General features: G+C 45.5%; 1 protein-coding gene across 10 annotated transcripts in view; it reads right to left on the minus strand.

Moving 5' to 3' along the window:
- PML (PML nuclear body scaffold) overlaps positions 1-19,756 on the minus strand; it is a 39,509-nt gene extending 19,753 nt beyond the window's left edge. For 5 of the 10 annotated variants that reach the window (XM_045449118.1, XM_045449122.1, XM_045449120.1 and 2 more), the window contains exons 1-4: positions 19,481-19,750; positions 16,895-17,361; positions 1,650-2,230; positions 353-423 (exon numbers count right to left, since the gene is read on the minus strand). In XM_045449118.1, coding sequence (XP_045305074.1) covers positions 353-423; positions 1,650-2,230; positions 16,895-17,361; positions 19,481-19,615 — 1,254 coding nt within the window. In that variant the 5' untranslated portion in view covers positions 19,616-19,750. Of the gene's footprint in view, positions 1-352; positions 424-1,649; positions 2,231-16,894; positions 17,362-19,480 lie in introns of all 10 variants that reach the window. The other 5 variants (XM_045449123.1, XM_045449117.1, XM_045449115.1 and 2 more) reach the window with 4 other exon arrangements.
- Positions 19,757-19,773: the final 17 nt, after the last annotated feature.

Consider the following 19,773-nt stretch of genomic DNA (forward strand, 5'->3'; position numbering starts at 1 on the left):
ATGGGGGACAGGGTAAGGGAGATGTCATCTACCACCATCTGTCAGGGCCACCCACCAGTGACCGCTTTCTTCACCTCCTGTCCATCCCTGGTTCTCACCCCTCTCAAATCTATCAAGTGCTACTTTGGCATTTAAGATCTCAGAGCCAGCCAGTTCACCTGCCCTTCCTTTACTCCTTCCCACCGAAAGCTCCAGTCCGGCCACTTGCTGTCCCTCTCGGGCACTCTCCCCTCTCTAATGCCTGCAGACACAGGGGACAACAAGACTCAGGTTCCTTCCTGACACGGGAACTCTGAACCCGTTTGACCTGTGGGACCATACCACCTCCCCTTGAGACCTCAACCCATTTTACCAGGTCAATGTCAGAAGAGTCCCTGGGAGTGCTGGAAGCCTCTGGGCTGGCCCTCCTGTGTAGAGCTGCATCTGGAGAACACAGAAAAGGTCACAGGCAAGTCAGGGACATCCCCGGTGGGAGGCATCTTCGCCTGGGACAGTGACAGAGGAAATGTCTCTGCTGCTTTTCCTAGAGACTCATTCTTCAGGGCCTCTCACAACACTGGGGCAGCTCCATGGAGGGGCTGTCATTTGGAAGGAGAGCTCCCTGATTGCAGTGAGCATGAACCCAGCCAGAAGGGAGAGGGTGGCATTAGAGAGTGCAAACCCCAGGTGCATCTCTGTCCATCTCTTGGCTGCCACCGAGGCACAGTGTGGTGGTATGAGCCCACAGCCATCAGCTCCAAGGGCAGGCATGAGTGACTGAGCCCCCATCACTGGCACTTGCCCGGATGCCTTCAGATTGTTGCCACCCACCTCTTTCCCAGTAAGGGCATCCTCACACCAGCTATTCAGAGCTCAGATGTGAGCCTAGAGATTTCCTCAAAGAGCTGTTAAAGGTTCCTCACCTTGGAGGCCCTTTGGGGCACCCCCCTCCCCTTGGCGTCCCTTGAAAGCCCCGATGACGTCACCAGCTCATACAGAGCTGCTCCAACTCCTGGATCTGGACTGCAGAGCCAAGCACTGCCTCATTCTCCAGCTACGTGATGTGCTCCCATCTTGCCCCAGTTGGACTGGACAACTGCTGAGGTCACAAATTGGTCTGCTCTCCACTTCCCAAGGGCCCACAAAGGTAGGCAGCTGGCCCAGACAGCAGGCCATGCTGGAGGCGAAGCATCTCCTCCACTGAGGCGCAGTATGGTTTCTGGTAAACACCCAACCACTCCAGGGGGTTTTCTCAGTCCCCTTCTGCTCTAACCTCACGTTCCAGTTGACTTCTCTGTTGCTAGACAGGAGGCTTAAGAGAATTTCCTGAAGTGGTTATCCCTTTGGGGCTAAAATGATACTGTGTCTGGTTCTCAGCTTAGTAGTTTCTTAATTCTCCAAGGGTCACAAGATCGCAGCTAATCCACAGGGCCCTGTAAATTAGTAAAACGTGACCCCTCTGGAGGGCTGCAGACGCACATCAGGGCCTCCTCTCCTCCTTATCCTGTGCTCTGGAATGTACGATGTGAGCAAATCTGACTTTAAACAAAAACAAAACTAAAAACAAACCCACGGCTTCCTTTTCTGCCCTGTCTCCCCCAGGAGCGACAGCAAGGCACAGGCCCTTAAATGGTAAACAGGTCGGCTACAAGGGTGGCTCGGGTGCTTACCCGTCGCCTGGGTGATGCAGGAGACGAGTCCCTGCAAGCGCACTTTGAATTCGTCGAAGCCATCGGTGCGCACGGCGGCTTGCAGGTTCTGGGGCTCCTCCTGGCGCAGGCGGCTGAGCGCCTCTCGCAGGAAGCCGTGCATGTCCAGCACCTCCTGGTCAGAGGCGTAGCGCTTCATCCTCTGCACCAGCGTGCCTCCCACGCGGATGCGCTGCAGCACCGCTTCCAGGTGGCCCAGCTGGCCCGCGATCTCATCATAGCTTCGCTGGTACCGCGCGCTCACTCCCTCCAGCAGCTCTTGCTCCTGGGCCAGCACGTGCGCTACCACCTGGCGCACGCGCGCGTGGATCAGCTCCTCGGTGTCTGCGCGCATGCGGCCCAACTGGCTGACAGCCGCGTGCATCTGCGCGTGCGCCGCGCCAAAGGCGCGGTCCTGCTCCTGCAGCGCCTGTGCGATGGCGTCCAGCTCGTCCTGCCGCTGCTGGATCTCCGCGCTGATGTCGCACTTGAGCTCGCTGTGGCCGCTATCCAGGAGCGCGCACGAGCAGCACAGCGGCTTGGAGCAGCCTCGGCAGTAGATGCTGCAGACACACAAGGCCGGCCTCAGTTAGGGCTCTCCTGCTTCTAATCCCTTTATATTTTTGTTATTAAACTCCTTTTCAAAAATTACAAAACTTTGAATCATGGTAGGTCCCTAGGTTCGTGCTTTTCTCCATTCAGTTTGTGGTCTCCAAACTACCCATAGAGCATTAGAACGTAAAAAAGTTACTTAAGTAACAACAGCTAGCCTCCAGTCGTGAAACAAGGCACAGATACACAGATTGTCTCTCCACACCGTTTCTGAATTTCCTTTCCCCGCCTCCGAGGCAACCAGGTGAGCACTGGGGTGCATCCTTCCACAACTGTCTGCTCAAACCACTTTACACAAATATCCAGACTGCTTGCAGGATTTTAAGGACTTGATACATTTCATCCCCTTTCCTTTTAAAGTTTACCGGGTACGTGGTGCATGGTGGTGGATGGCTCAGTAGGTTAAGCCTTGGACTTTTGACTTCGGCTCCGGTCATGATCTTGGGGTTGGTGAGTTCAAGCCAGCAATCGGGCTTTGCCCTGACAGCGTGGAGCCTGCTTGAGGATTCTCTGTCCCCTCTCTCTCTCTACCCCTCCCCCACTCGTGCACACACGCTTGCTCTCTCAAAAATATATACATTTTAAAAAAAGGTATTAAAGTTTATTTATTTTGAGATAGACAGTTGGGGGGGAGGGCAGAGAGGGAGGAAGAGAGAATCCCAAGTAGTTTCCACACTATCAGTGCAGGGCCCAAGGAGGGGCCTGAACTCATGAACTGAGATCATGACTTGAGTCGAAATCCAGAGTCAGAGGCTTTAACCTACAGAGCCACCCAGGTGCTTTTACATTTCATCCCATATAATCCTCACTAGAGTTTCTGAGGGGAGAATTATTGCTGTTCTCATTTCACAGATGAAGAAAGGGAGACAATCAGTGGTTAAATAATTGGCTCAAGTATCTACAACAATTTTGGTGGGTTGATGTTCTTAAAAAGAAAAAAAAGGGGCGCCTGGGTGGCTCAGTCGGTTGGGTGGCCGACTTCAGCTCGGGTCATGATCTCACAGTCCGTGAGTTTGAGCCCCACGTCAGGCTCTGTGCTGGCAGCTCAGAGCCTGGAGCCTGTTTCAGATTCTGTGTCTCCCTCTCTCTCTGACCCTCCCCCGTTCATGCTGTCTCTCCCTGTCTCAAAAATAAATAAACGTTAAAAAAAAGAAAAAAAAGATCATGCTATAAAAGATCATGAGTAATGTCTTTGTAGCTTCCTCCTCTAATTTAACTTTTGTTCAGGACATTCCTCTAGGTCTAATAAGTATAGATCTAATGTATTCTCTTTATAGCCCCCTTAAATTCCACATTGTACCACAACTGATCCAGTCATTCTCCTGTTAATGGACATTCTAGTGATTTCCTATTTGTACTTTGTCAATATGGATAAAGCTTTATGTGGCCTAACACATGGATGCTTTTGTTTCTATGAAATAGGTTACAAAAAATAGGAATGCTAAATCAAAGGGTGTGCATTCTTTTCACTTACTTAATATATTTCAGCTAGCACTTTCACAGCATTTACTATGTGTCAGACAATATTATGAGTATTTGAGAAATATCACTCTTTTAATCCTCCTAACAATCCTACAGAGTAGGAATTATTATATCCCCATTTTAAGGATGAGGAAACTGAACAAGAGGTATAATAACTCGTCCAGGATCACAGTTGGTAAGTGATAGAGTCCAGAGGGCAAACTGTAGGAGGCAGAATAATGTACTAATTCCCAGAACTGGAGTATGTTAACGTCTATGACAAAAAGGACTTTGTATATGTGATTAAGTTAAGGATCTTGGGATGGGAAGATTATCCAGGTGGACCTAGTGTAATTATGAGGGTCCTTATAAGGAAAAGGGGGAGGCAGGCAGGTGTGAGGAGGAAGACGTGATAATGGAAGCAGAGGTCTCGTGCTATCCTGCTGGCTTTAAAGATGGAAGGGGTTATGAACCGAGGAATACAGGCAGCTTCTAGGAACCAGAAAAGGCAAGAAAACAGATTCTCCCCAAGAGCCTCCAGAAGGAACATGGCCCTGCTGACATCTTAATTTTCTCTTAGGGAGACCCATTTCAGACTTCTGACCCTGAGAGGTACATAGTAACAAATGTGTAATGTTTTAAGCTCCTAAATTTGTGGTAATTTGTTACAGCAGCAATAGGAAACTAATATAAAAACCCAGCCAGCCAGGCGCAAGTCCATGCTCTGAAACGCTATAATGCTGCCTCTTCAAATACTACCAGGAAAATATTGTTAGTTACTTCCCCAGAAATATTGCTATCATCTGTTATCAACAGCAATGATAATAAGTCAGCCCACCTGAGGCCAGGAGAGAGGATCTTAGCTGGAGTCACTTTGGCCTCAGTTAAAGATCAACTTGTCCTGGAACTGCCAGCAGAGACTGTGCTGGCCAACCTGACTCCAAAATTGTGGCACGAGGCACTGGTCCTCGGCTTTGTCGGCTCTCAACCTCCCCAGACCACCAAAGAGGGCAAGGCTTCAGAGCTTGAGCCTCTTGATCAAATACAGGAGATTTATGCTAGGCTAGCTGAGGTTTCCTGGAGAGCCCAGAGCGTGAGGGAAGCATGGGAGTTGCCACTGGGTCAAGAGCACTCAGCAACTCCAGCATGGCGAAATCTGATCTAAGTAACAGAGACCCATCACCAAGAGGCAGGGCCAGTGACTGAGGTAAGGGTCAACTGAAGCAGAGGGCAACTGTGGATCTGACCTCAGCTCTGTGCCCTTAGCAAGTCACTTAACCTCTTTTTGCCTCTATCTCCTATCTGTAAAACAGGGATAACCCCCACCTCATATGGGAATTCTATAGAGGATCAAATGAGAGAAGTCCTACATACATGTTCTCAACAAAGACTGCGATCATTATAATTGACTGAGATATTAGCGCTCACCAATGATACCATTAACAAGAAATGCTGAGCAATTATGAAAAGAACTAATGACTCAGGGGCGCCTGGGTGGCGCAGTCGGTTGAGCGTCCGACTTCAGCCAGGTCACGATCTCGCGGTCCGTGAGTTCGAGCCCCGCGTCAGGCTCTGGGCTGATGGCTCAGAGCCTGGAGCCTGTTTCCGATTCTGTGTTTCCCTCTCTCTCTGCCCCTCCCCCGTTCATGCTCTGTCTCTCTCTGTCCCGAAAATAAATAAACGTTGAAAAAAAAAAAAACAAAAAACTAATAACTCTACAGAGGGCAGTTTGGCAATATCCATCAAAATCACAAATGTATTTATCCTCTGACCCAACAGTCCCCCTTCTGCGTATCTATTCTGTAGCTCTACCTCAACATGTACAAAATAACATCTGCACAATGCAACACAGTCCATAATGGCAAGGAATTGAAACACGCTAGGCAAACAGTTGCATAAATTATGATACAAGCATACAATGGAATGCTATCCCAGCAATTCAAATGAAAAGAATTATGGAAAAAATTCCCAAGCTCTCATTCACAAACAACAATTTTCAAATGCTCAAAAAAAAAAAAAAAAAAAAAGTAGACATACTTCTAACAAAAAATATATACATGGGAAAAAAAGAATTCCACTGAGAAAGAATCTAAAAAACAGAAGAGTGTCTCAAGGCCCCAACTGGAAACACTAAATAAATATCACGATATCAATTCTCTTCAAGTTCAGATAAAGGTTTAAAGCAATTTTAATCAAACTACAGATGAGAGTTTGAAACTTCACCAATGGATTCTCAATTTCACAGGACAGAATAAACAGATCAAATAGTTAAGAAATTTTGGGGAAAGGGCACCTGAGTGGCTCAGTCGGTTAAAAGCTACCAACTCTTGGTTTCTGCTCAGGTCATGATCTCAAGGTTCATGAGTTCGAGCCCCATATTGGGTTCTGTGCTGGCAGTGCGGAGCCTGCTTGGAATTCTCTCTCTCCCTCTCTCTCTGTCCCTTCCCTCCCCCTGACCTCGCTCGCGCGCGCTCTCTCTCTACTAAATAAACTTAAAGGGAAAAAAAGGAATTTTGGGGAAATCAGTGTCAGAAAGGGGAATTTTCTCTGCCAGATAACATAGGATAGAACTACCATTATTTTAAGAAGTGTGTGTGGCACTAGTCCAAGAGTAAAAAGGAAGGAAAATCAGCAGAACAGACCAGATATTACTTATCTAGGTCCTGGCATCCGTATAAGAATGTGATATTTTATAGAATAAAGAAAGCATCCCACACTAATGGACATTAAACAATTCCACTCAAAATCAGAATCGAGAAAACCGGCTACTGCAGTGGGGAGAAGCAAATTAGGGCTTGTTTCACACGTGATGCCGCAATACATTTCCGGTGGGTCACAGACTTAACTATGAACCATAACACTAGAGGTGTGATAGTTGACTACTGGTGATGGTAAAGACCTTATAACCACTGAAGAAATGGAAGAAATCATACACTCAACAGATGCGACTACCTAAGAATTCAAAACTATGTATTTTTCGGAAAGACATTCACAATTTCCTATCGTGAGAAAAGCAAGTTACAGAACTATCTGCTTCTGTTCAGTTTGGTTTATGTGATTATAGGGACGGCAGGAAGGAGAGTAAACAGTCTATATTGATGGGAGTTACTTCTTTCTCCCTCCCTCCCCCTTTTCATCTATTTAGATTTTCCCAAAATTTCCATAATCACTTCTAAGTGAAGGAGTTTGGACTTTAAAGAGGAGGCAATGGAGAACCCTCAGAAAACATTCCATCTAGGAATAATAAAAGCTTTTCCTCTTCTTCCCTGACATGTATTGTTTTGCTTGTCCCTTTATGACTGTTCAGTAAATTGACTATGTCGTTAATATTTTAGTTAGAAGCCTCAACATGTTTCCTGGGTTCTCAGTCTCCCTATCTGAAAGCTGCCTATGTCTTAAATTGCCATGCCAGAGGCCATGTGACAGCAGGAAGGATATGGGTCCTGGAGGTGGACAGCCTTGGGCCTGAATCTGAGCCCTTCTGATTCCTAGCTACAAGGCCTGGAGTAAAATACTTTCTCTCGAGTCTTAACTTCCCTGTCTATAAAATGGGGATAAATAAGAATGCCTCTCATAGACTGTTGCAAGGACAAAGATGGGCTGGTGTATGGGAAGTCACCTGCACAGTGCCAGCTACACATTGGACATTCTGGAGCCATGCAAGAAGGGGAGGCATTAACGACACACGTTTGCACGGCAGGGATATTAGCCCTACCGTTGGTAAGTCAACCTCTCAACCTCAGACAGTACGGAAACATCATATTGAGTGTGGTCTCTGGGCTGTCCCCTTCCCACTAGGGTCAGGCCAGCCCAGTGTAGCCACACCTCCTGCTGAGACCAGAGCGGTATGCCACTTCTGCTGTTCTAAGAAACAGGGCTGGGAAATCCAGGAAGCAAAAATCCTATGAAAATGGGACCCGTGGAGGAGAGCTGGCCCCAGAGCAGGACTCCAGGGCAGGGCCTGGCTGGTCTGAATGGGAACTGAAAAACTCTCTACGCTGCCATGCTCACTTCCACGAGAGTGACAGGGAGCTTTCACTTTGAGGGAATAACAAAAGGAACAGCCTCCTTTGGAAACTCAAATTATTGGCTAGAGGGCAGTTAAAGGGATACATGTGTCATTTACATACAAATATGAATGCTTTCAATCAGACTGGTTTCCTGCTCTGCTGGGAAACAGAGTTGAGGAAAGATTTCTGAAGCCAGGAGAAGAGATGGGTAATTGCAGAGCCTGGGATACTTAGAGCAAAAGCATTATTCCTATTGACTTCCCCTCCTCCAACTCTTCATTGGTTGAGAAGGTGGTGACAGAGATCGGAGAACCTAAGGGCTCCGAGAGGAAGACACCAGAAAGGCAGCAGCGAGAAAAGGTAAGAGGAGGAAGCTTTGTCTGTTTCTCACACCCATCTTATGCCAACCCCACAGCCAAGAATGAGGAAGAGAAAGTTTGTGCTTTTCCTTCCCCACTCTTTTCTTTTTTCTTCAGACTGTCATGTAAGTTCTAGTTAGTTAACATACCATGCAATATTGGTTTCAGGAGTAGAATTCAGTGGTTCAGCACTCACATACAACACCCAGTGCCCATCAAGACAACTGCCCTCGTTTAATACCCATCACCCATCTACCTTCCCCATTCTTTTCTAGGCAGGTCCCTGCTCCCAAGACAGAGGGCTGGCGCGTCCATTATGGCCCACTGAAAGGCCACTCAAGCCAGAGACCAAGGGGGAACGTCAGATACGCGCCCCCCCTCCAACCACTTCAACAAATCACTAACTCTTGCTGATTCTACCTTCATTTACCCTCCCCCCACAAATAGTAAATACCAACTATGCACGAGCATGGCACTAGGATGTAAAGACGACCGAGGTAGAATCCTGGTTCCTAAATCTGTCACATGAGTTCCCATTGCTACACACCTTTGTTCTTGCCTCGATCACAACTTATCTCCTTTGGCATATCCCCTAACAGGCTTCCCTGCCTCTGGTCTTTCCAATCAACCCTTCCCAGTACCACCAACACGGTATTTCTAAAATGTGATGATCGTCATACGCTGGGACCATTGCAATGACCCCCCTCAGAAGTATAGTCAAAACAGTATCAAGTGCAAGACATTTTTAAAGCATCACATAAGCTATATGTTAATAAAGGAGATTTGATTTTTGGAACAGAGTTTTAGATAACTTGGAGTTCACTGCATTTTATCATAATGGACTACAATTATACAATATTGAATGTTAGTGAACAGTGATGAAGTAGGGATTTACACGCCAGGAAATGTTGCAAGGCAGCAAGACAAGGTTTATCACATAGATGAGTACAGTGACTACAAACTATTTAAATCTGATCTAATTTCAGTAAATGAGATGGCAAAAGAGATGGAAGTAGCTAAAACAATCAGTTAATTAAAGCCATGAATAAGAAAAACATGATTTGATTAAGTTAACAATAAACACTGTTTATCAGTCAAGTGACACATGGCATAAAAAGGCAGCTCTTCTACTTGGCTATACCAATCTTGAAATGCTTTTCTAACTCTAACAGGTTTGGCAGAATAAATCCAAATTGTAAGAGATGCCAAAGCGGAATGTGTTACAAAATTCAAAGACTAAAGTTAATCATTAAATGTTAATGACTCTGGTAAAATAGAAAACAGGCAGTAAATCCTTACGTGCAACAATTTTGATAGTCTCAAGTACTTTTACTACAATGTGTATAAAATGATTTATCATCATCTTCATTACTCATTCAAGAGTCATTAAACAAATCAGTTCCCCCCAAATCATAGTAATACTGTTACGATTATGAATCAGAAAAACCCAAGAAATAATACTAATACATTATAATACTAATGGCAATAGAGCAAAAAAGAGTACAATGAGGAGGAAAAAGAAGAGGAAAAAAGAGAAGGAGTAAGAAAATTTCCCTGTAATAAGAATTTCTAGATTGAAGAAGTCTGCCAGGTTTCAGAATTGGATACAAAATGCTCAACACCAAGACAGTTTGGTTAAATTAATAAACTTCAAGAATGAAAATACCTTTGGGTATCAAGACAGAAAAAGCAAATAAATTTGGCCTCAGACCTCTCCTCATGAACATTTGATGCCGGAAGACTACGCAGCAAAGTCTACAAAATTCTAAAGGCAACAGTGTAACCCAGGTATATTATACCCAGCCAAGATATCATTCAAACAGAAGAGCAACTGATAGACATTTTCAATACTAAGAGATCCTAGGAATTTAGACTGCTTACTGACAACATCCATCCAATTAAGAGCTGAATTGAAATAAAGAATTTATAGGAACGAATGCTAAAGTACAAGGGCCAGGGCCACGCATGAGAGCCATTTTAACATAGAAGCAAGAGAGATAGATGGGAGTGGGCCATCCTGATCTTTTTCAGCAGAGACCCTAGCTACTATTGTCTAAAATGGAAATGTTTCATTAAAACCAAACTATAATAACTACAACCTCTTAATGTCTTAGTATTTTTTTTTTTTTTTTGCTTAGTCTTAGATATTTTAGGAAACATTTTACAATGAAGAAACATTTCTTTGAAGTTTAGTAAAGTCTAATTTTACTTCAGTAAAATTTTTCTTCAGTATCTTTTTCTTCTGCTAAAGTTAAGGAAAATTAAATTCATCATTTCTTTTTTTTTTTTTTCCATCATTTCTTAAATAGCGCGCTTTCTTTTAATAATCCACTTCTGAGGGGAAAAAAACACTCGAGTTCTAAACAAGCAACTTGCAGAATCCTTTTTTGCAACCCAGCCCAGTTGTTAGTTGAGGACTGCCTGCCTGTAGTGGCCAGCAGTGCCAGGAAACGCACACACGGTTTGCAGTCAGGAAACCCTCTACCCCATTTGGGTCTTGGCTCAGACAAGTTCTCCCAGTTGGGTTAGCTCCCATTAATGCATTGGCCTCTTGCCTCATTTATACAATGGGAACAGTTCTCTCTTCCTCAATAATCTTTCAAGAAGGCATGAGAATTAAGATAACAGCCCAGGAAAAACATCTCAAAAGACAGATAAGTATTAATAAAAGGGATACTCCGACCAGAAGAGCCCATTCTCTGCCCAGGTTGGAAAAGGGAAAACGCCTCCTGCTGGAAAGGGACTGCCCAGGTTCCAAGGAGTTGGGAAGCTTCATCTGAGGCTGGCTTCAAACCTGTCGCCTGCATGGATGGGTGTCTGATCCAATCAGAAACATACTCAGACTAGGCTTAGAATCCGGGAAGGGATTCTTGCTCTCTCCCACTGGATTTGAGAATGAGGGTGTGTACAAGGGCCTCTGGAGCTGCAATCATCTGGCAAGTGACAGGAAGAAACCCTTCTGTGAATGGGGCTGACTTGGAGCAAAGACGGGTCACAAGAAATACAGAGAAAGCAGGTCCTGTTGACATAATATGAATATCTAATCAAGTAGGGTCAGAGGCTGGCCACAACCCTGTTCACTTCTTACATAAGCCATTCATTCATTTTTGCTTAAGAGACTGACTAAAAATTTGTTACTAATTTACACGTTTGTTTTTGTTGTATCTCATACAGACAAACCTCTTCAAGGTACACTTCACATGGCCCTCTTATCTACGCATTCAACCAAATCTACCTTGGGGCTCCATGCCCCCCACCCCCATGAAAGGAAAAGCAGTTGCTTGCTCTTGACTTGGCTCAGAAAACAAGTCCCCTGGGTGAGTTCATAGAAAAACTTGGAAATGGATTCTTTGTGCCCTAACTCCTGGCAGCATCCTTCTGTTTGCTCATGTGGTGCTTCTGGGTCAGCTTTCAACCCTGGTAAGATCATCAATCCCCAAGAAGACGCAATTTACTGATAACTTCACAGAGGGTACCAGGAAGGTCCCCAGACAGGGCTGGGCCAAGGAGGCCAGCCGGACACCGAGGGTGCAAACGAATTTCAGGAGGCACTTGCTTGGTTCATGAGGGCAAGGGGGCTCCTCATAGTTTGCACCTGTGGCATCTGGCCTTCTTCCCCCACCCAGCCCTGAGGGGGAGCCCATGAGGTCCATGAGGATGTCTTTTCCATTTCCTTCTCAGCTAGCAGCCCTTCCCTTCCTTGTCCCCAGCTTTGCCACTGCGACCTGTCTGTCTCTGCCCTGAACCTTCCCCTGGGCTGTCCCGCCTGCTTCTCCCTGTCCTCTTGTGAAATCATTCCAACTTCTGGCCTTGGGAACTCTTTTCCCAGGTTATGGTCTCATCACACCTTTCAAACTGGATTAATAGATCTTTTGTTTTTTCCACTCAACTAATCCAAATGCTTTCTGGCTATAAGCTTTGATGCCTCTGTATTAATTCCCCCACCCCATCCGGCTAAGCTTTGGGATCTGACACCCAGATATGGGAGTCAGTTCCAACTGCTGTCCTCGACTCAATATTACTATTGGGCAAAAGGCACTCCCCAGCAATCCCAAAAATGGAAAGGTTGGCGGTCACCTTTAACTCCAGGTGAGGCAGGCCCTGGTAGTGTGAGATTTGGGCCCCTTCCCCATTCTTCCATCTCCGCATTCTTGCAGACCTCACCCCCATCTGTACCACAGCCTCAGTCTCCTAATGGGGCTCCCTTTCCCCTGGTCCAGGTCCTTTGCTTCAGTTTCTGCTAGGTACGTATGCCCAACAGCACAGTGGTCAATCTCCTCAAATGCTTTATGGAATGGGGTGAAATAGAAATAAGTATGCAGCCAAAGAAACAAATACTGGGTCTCCTGGCTCCCAAACGTACCCACTTCACAGAACCACAGTGCAGGGAGAGAATCTGACCCTCCCACCCTCTGCCTTAACACCCATCAGTGGGCTTCCAGCAGAGCCCCCCCATAGGATCCCTCTCAAAGTGTGTTCTATAGACTGTTCACTGGTAAAACAAGAGTGAAATGCACGAAAAAGGAACAAGCTGAGAATAATCTATGTCCTAAAATTTTAGGATAAAGTTCTAAATCCTCTAAGCCTCCCCAGTTCCCTCTTCCAGCCCCTGCCTTCAGGCATACCCTTTACTTGCAATTTCTGAAACGCAGCCCACTGACTAGTGCCTCTGCCTTTGTACAGGCTTCCTGGTCCACCCTGTCCTGCCCCCAATGCCATTTCTCCTTTCTCACGTGTCAGGCTAAAGGTGACACCTTCTTGGAAGCTGCATACGCCAGTCAATGCCTTTTCAAAGATGACTCACTTTTGGGCCTGCGCTCCTCCTGCTTTCTGTCCTTAACAAATGACTGAGCACACATCCCGATGTCAGCCCAGTGCGCATGGGGATACTGGCAAGGGAACATGTAAGATAGCAAGGTAGAAGACAGTGTGAAAAGGGCAATTATCCAAGCTCAGGGAGAACAGATTTCCTCCTGGCACTTTCTAGCCTTGATGGTTAGTTGCAGATCTGGTTCTTCCACCAGACGGCGACCTCGCAGAGGGCCAGGGCTGTATCTGTTCACATTTATACCCTAGCACCTAGCAGACTGCGTGCCACATAGAAGGAAGTAGGAAATGTACTCCACGCAGGGCGCCTGGGTGGCTCAGTCGGTTGGGCGTCCCGACTTCGGCTCGAGTCATGATCTCACACTTTGTGGGTTCAAGCCCTGCGTCGGGCTATGTGCCGACAGCTGGGAGCCTGGAGCCTGCTTCCGATTCTGTGTCTCCCTCTCTCTGCCCCTCCCCTGCTTGGGCTCTATCTCTCTCTGTCTCTCAAAAATAAATAAACGTTAAAAAAAAAAAAAAAAAAAAAAAAGGACTCCACGCCAGTGGTGGAAGTGGTGATCAAGATCAATGCCAGTGGCCCAGGACAGACATTCCCAAGCTGAGTTCTGAGTTTAAAGCCACCTGTGGTGCTGCTCCCCAACCAGAGTCCTAAATCAGCTCGGTGTCAAAGGACGGAGTGGTTTGTGACCGCACTGGGACCTGAAGAAAGCTGTGGGTTATTTATGGCACTGAAGTTTTGTGCAGAAAAAACAAGTTGAGTGTTCCCAGTAACTGCTAGCAAATCGTGAAACCAGTGTGAATCGTGAGTGTCTGTGTATGATTTTTAAGCAATATGATCAGGTTTTTGAAACCATCCACCTTGCTCAAGGGATGGGAATCCTATGCTCTTGGCTGGACCAGCCCTGCCCATTGTACCTGGACCCACCCCAACCCCTACATCAGAGGTGGGACCACTTGTGAGCCACTAACATCTTATTTAGAAATAAGAAAGGGGGGCATAGTTACAGGTATAAAAGAAATTTTTTAATTATGAAAGAACTTAGGATGAACTGGCAGATTTTCAGAAAATCTGACTCAAGATCCAAAACAGACCAATACCAAGGAAAAAACCTGACTCTTCAAAAAAAGCACCAGTCTCAGATAGTTTCTCAAGAAACTTCTACAAACCCCAAATTGCTTATGTTCTTGAATTGTTCTAAAGCAGAACCGAGACATTATAGGAACAGGATTTTAACGTTGACTGTGTACTTAATATGTGCCAGGCACTGTGCTAAGCAATTTACGTGTGTGTGTATGTGTGTGTATACCATGTTCAAACAAGCTTACAGATTCACTGAAGGAGATTAGTAGAAAATGGATCAAAAAACGTAAAAGAAATCACACATATTCACAAAAATTGATCACATTTATAAATATAGATAATGGCCTAAATAGGACAGTATTAAATGGAATCTCGCTATGAATTAAAATAATAGTATCAGGACCCAATAGGGTTTTTTCTCCTGGGAATTGAAAAAACGGCTCAACATAAAGAAACATACTTCTGTATAATTCATCACACTGAAAGGTAAAAGGACACCTTCACAGAATCAAAGAACACCCATTCCCGAGTTAAAAATAAAACAAAATAGCAGCCACAAAAAACTTTGTAGTAAGAGAGAAGCGGGAGGCAACTTTCTGAATGTGATTTTGTCAAGTTACCCAAGGAAGCCAATAATAAACAGTGTACTAGAATGCATAAACTTTCTCATGAAAGCTAGGAATAAGATAAAGTTGCCTTTCCTGACCACTTCTTCGCAGTATTCAATATTGTTCTGGCAGTTCTAGCTAATGAAACAAAGCTACAAAGAGGAAATATGCATAAATACTGGAGAGAAAAAGGTTTTTATTATTTGCAGATGATATGATTGTTTACCTAGAAAATCCAAAAGAATCAATTAGAAAACCTTACAAAAAGGAAAGAGCTCAATCAGATGGCTAGTCTAATACCAATATACATGAATCAGGAGGCCTAGAGCATGTTAATGATGACCAGCTAGAAATTATAATGGAAAATATTTTATTCACAGGGTTATTAAATATTATAAATTAAACTATAATTTAAAAGTTCAAGAAGTATGTCAATAGCACTATAAAACTCAAAAGATATAAACAGAGATGAAGCCAACTCCCCCCAGATTTAATAAAATCCCAACGAATATGTAGGTTCTGAAACTACATAAACTGTAAGAACAAAAGAAAAGTAAAAATGAGGAAGAATGGGAATTTAATTTGCCTTATCAAACATGAAGCTAGCTACAGCATTCCCTACAGCAGTAAGGATTAGCGAAGGAATAGTCAGATCACTGGCCCAGAACAGATATTTACAAACATACTCATGATTACTTGGTTATTTAGTAGAGCATTAGAGGGCATTTCAGATCAAGGCAAGAGTGGATTATTCAATAAAAGTTGTTGAGAGAACCAGCTTTCCATTTGGAGAGAAAAGCAAAGTGAGAATCCTACTTTATACCATGCAGAAAAATAAATTCCATACAAATTAGAGATTTAATTATAAACACAAAACCATGAGATTATTAAAATAGAATATAAGAAAGTATTTTTAACATTGGAAGGGGGAAAAGGTCTTTCCTAGTATGATTAAAGCCAGACACGGTAAAGGAAGAGACTGATGAACTGTATTCTATAAAACTAAAAACTTAAACACAATACCTCCTAGGAAAAGAAATGACAGAAGTCAACCTGAGAAAAACGCTTGCACAGCTACTGTTTCTTGCAATTAAAGAGACTTATTTCTGGAAGGAAAAACACCAAATAGGTAAAGGACCTAAATAGGCAATTCACAATTGAAGAAAAAACAATGGCCAATAAACATATAAAAAAGTCACTAAACCTGAATCTTAATGACAAAGAAATCCAAATTCAAGTTGATATTATCTGTCTGCTGAGGAACCTGCAGGAAATGCATTCTGGTAGTGCAGGTGGTAAAAGGCCAAGCAGGAAGCAAGCCACCGTGAGTTTTAGGAGGAATGCAGTTCTGAGTGTGTCCCCTATGGGCAAAGAATACCTTCACTTTGCGGATCCCAAGGGATCTACAGAATCTTACAGAAGCAATCTATTGGGAGTGGGGAGAGTTCACGTTCATATGCCACCTTGTTGGCTAAAAGAGGGAAAATAAGAATGTATAAGACTATATACCCCTGTCTATCTGTGCATATACTCCCAAAGAAACCCTGGAAACATTCAAAACTGGTAACAATGGTTAACTGTGGATGGGGGAGGGAGGGAGAGAGAAATGGTAGGAATTAAGCAGACAGGGACAGAGTGGAAAGGAGACTTGCCCCCTCTCTTTATAAATTTTGTGACTTTTTGACGTACAAATGTATTATCAAAAATACTGAATTAAAATCCTGTGCTGTTTAATAAAAATAATTTTAACTGGATTCGATAGGGTTTTTTTGAAATAGACATCCTGAGATAGTACGGTGTTATAGTTTTGCCTTTTCGGACAGAAACGAACTACCTGCATCTCATCTAGAATCCAACTCTATACCCTGACTCCATGGCTGTGATATGGAAAATTCCACTGTAAGACTTTCTAAAGGCAGTTTGGTAACAGGTATCAAAGTATAAAATTTTCACACCCCTTCACCCAGCAATGGCATTTCCAAAATTTATCCTGAAGAAATTATTGGATAAATTTGTAAAGCCGACTCTGCAGCTTTATTGATTACAGGGGGGAACCGGAAACGATGACTACCCATTTGTAGGAGATAACAGAAATTGCGGCCATGGCCACAGCACAAATGCTGCCGGTCTGAGGACCACACTTTGAGTTGCAGGACCCTAGAAGCTCCTCATCTCACGTTCCCAGCTATGTGCCTCTCTGGATCTCTGCTCCCTGCACCTTCTACCAGTATCTTGGATGTGCCACCCCACCCTGGGCCGGCCGGCTCACCTAGTCAGCATAGGGGTGCGGTGGTTGGGGTTGGAGCAGAAGATGTTGTTGGACTTCCGCGTGCCATCTAGGAACTCACGCACCGACTGGCTGCGGAGCTCTGCCAGGGGCCGGGCCTCGTGCTTGAGGAACCACTGGTGCGCCTCGAAGCACTTGGCACAGAGGAGCTGCTCACACTCGAAACACCAGAAGTCGGCAGTTTCTTTGCAACGGGTGCACAGTGCCTGCGCGTCCACGATCTGCCGGTACACCGACAGGCGCCGCTGCAGACTCTCGAAGAAGACGTTATCCAGGGCCAGCGAGTCAGAGCCTGCGGGCCCGGGCGCCTGGCAGATGGGGCACTGCGTGCCCAGCGCCCCCAGGCATCCCGAGCACAGCGTGTGCAGACAAGGCAGCAGTTTGGGGCACTTGGCTTCTACCTGGCAGCCCTGGCAGCGCAGGAACTCGAACTCCTCCTCCACGGCTTTCTGGGGGACCAGAGAGGTGGGGGTGAGGCCTGAAATCCAGGAGTCCCCACCCACCGCACCCACTCCTGTGGCTGCACAGAGTCCCATTCCAGGCAGGATGATACAAAACCGAGGCTTACCAGTACCCCACTCCCCCACTCACTCACACCTTCCAGCTCTCCCTCCACAGTTTACTGAGCATCCCCTAGGCCCTGAGATACCCGGATGGATGGGATAAATCCCTGCCTTCAAGGAACTCAGTTTAGAAAGGAGATACATTAAAGCGTATCTCATATGACATCGTATAAAGTGTTTAATATGGTTTGGCGGCTCCTCAAAAAGGTAAACGTAGAACTACCATACAAACTCAGAAACATCATTCCTAGATGTATTTCCCCAAAGAACTGAAAACAAGTACCTGAACAGATACTTACGTGCACACCCATGTTCCCAGCATCATTAGGCACTTTATGCACAATAGCCAAAAGGCAGAAATACCCCAAGTGTCCATTGATAGATGAATGGATAAACAAAAGTGTCTACATGTGCAATGGAATATTATTCAGCTTTAAAAAGGAAGGAAGGGGGTGCCTGGCTGGCTCAGTTGGTAGAGCATGTGACTCTTGATCCTAGGGTTGTGAGTTTGAGCCCCATGCTCGGTGTAGAAGTTGCTTAAATATAAAATCTTAAAAATTAAATAAAATAAAAAGGAAGAAAATTCTCATACATGCGATGAGAACCTTGAAGACATTACGCTAAGCAAAGTAAGCCAAACACAAAGGGACAAATATTGCATGGTTCCACTTTCTAAACTAGGCAAAGTCATAGCAACAGAAAGTAGATTGGTGGTTTACCAGGAACTGGGAAAAGGGGGCAATAAGGAGCTATTGCTTAAAGAGTACAGTTTCTGTTGGGGGTGATGAAAGAATTCTGGAAATAGAGGGTGGTGATAGTAACACAACATTGTGAATATACTTAATACCACTGAAAGGTACACTTAAAAATGGTTAAATTTTTGGAGCAGCTGGCTGGCTCGGTTGGTGGAGCATGTAACTCTTGATCTCAGGGTTGTAAATTCAAGCCCCACGTCAGGTGTAGAGATTACTCACAAAAATAAAATCCTTAAGGGGCGCCTGGGTGGCTCAGTCGTTAAGCATCCGACTTCGGCTCAGGTCATGATCTCGCAGTTTGTGAGTTCAAGCCCTGCATTGGGCTCTGTGCTGACAGCTCAGAGCCTGGAGCCTGCTTTGGATTCCGTGTCTCCCTCTCTCTCTCTGCCCTTCCCCTGCTCTCTCTCTCTCAAAAATAAACATTTAAAAAATTAAAAAAAAAAATCCTTAAAAACATGGTAAGTTTTATGTTATGGATAGTTTACAGCAAAAAAAAAAAAAAAAAAAAAAAGTGCTTAAAACAGTACCTGGCACGTGAGGAGTGTTCATAAGTAAGTAGTATTACTCCTAGTTTTAATAATGCAAATAATAAAAGTTACCGCAAGAAGGTGCTTTCATGAAAGGGAGCCAAAGGGCCTGGAAGAACATAGAGCAAGTGATGTAAGTAGCTCCTTTGGGGGAGGAGGGGAGCTGGGGCATTTGTCCGGGAGAAGACTGAGGCAAGCTTCCAGGAGGAGGACCTTGTGGACGGGGGCTGTGCTCGAGGGGTGTTCCAAGAAAAGGATCCTGGAGGTATCCTAGCGGAGAAACCACCACAGGAGCTGTGAGGCCTTAGCCAAGACACTTCTCTCATCCGGGCCAGTTTCCCACTTTCTGATCTGGGAACTTGGGTTTTGGTTTTCCCACACCTGGGACATGTTCCTGGCTCCAGAGGCCTGCACAGTAGGGCTGCTCCTGCCATTCTCCCTAACCTGTGGACCTTCATCTGAGGCAGGAGCTTAGGAGGCAAAGCGCCAGCGTGGTCATTTTGCCCCCTGCTCCTGGAGAATCACAGCCTGGAGAGGCTCCCCTAACTCATCCTGGTCTCACTTACCCCTACCCCAGCCAAGAGGGTCAGGACCCAGTGCCTGCTTTTCTCTCTGTGTCACTCTTTGAGGTGCTTGGCCAAGTTGCCCTCTCCCTTCCCACCTCTCCCCGCAACTGACCAAATCAACAAAGCCTAAACCCCATCTCCCCAAACCCAGTAGTACCTCCGTGGGGCTGTGGCTGGGGCTGGGCTGGTGGTCTTCGGAGACGGACTCCGGGGGAGGCATGGTGGGTGTGGGGGGCAGTGCGGGGTCTTGCTGGGGACCCGGAGATTGGGCGAGTGCAGGCTCCCGCTGCATGGATCACAGCACAGTTTCGATTCTGGGTTTTGAGCTTGAGGGGCGGGAGGAGAAGCGGAACGAGAAGCAGGCGCCAGAGGGCCAAGTCTCCCGAACCCGTCTGAGTCTATCCGTAAGGGGCGGCGCCCGCTGAGAGCCCGCCTCCCGAGAGGAAGTGA

The sequence above is a fragment of the Leopardus geoffroyi genome, chromosome B3 (assembly GCF_018350155.1).
Source record: "Leopardus geoffroyi isolate Oge1 chromosome B3, O.geoffroyi_Oge1_pat1.0, whole genome shotgun sequence".
NCBI classification, from domain to species: Eukaryota; Metazoa; Chordata; class Mammalia; order Carnivora; family Felidae; genus Leopardus; species Leopardus geoffroyi.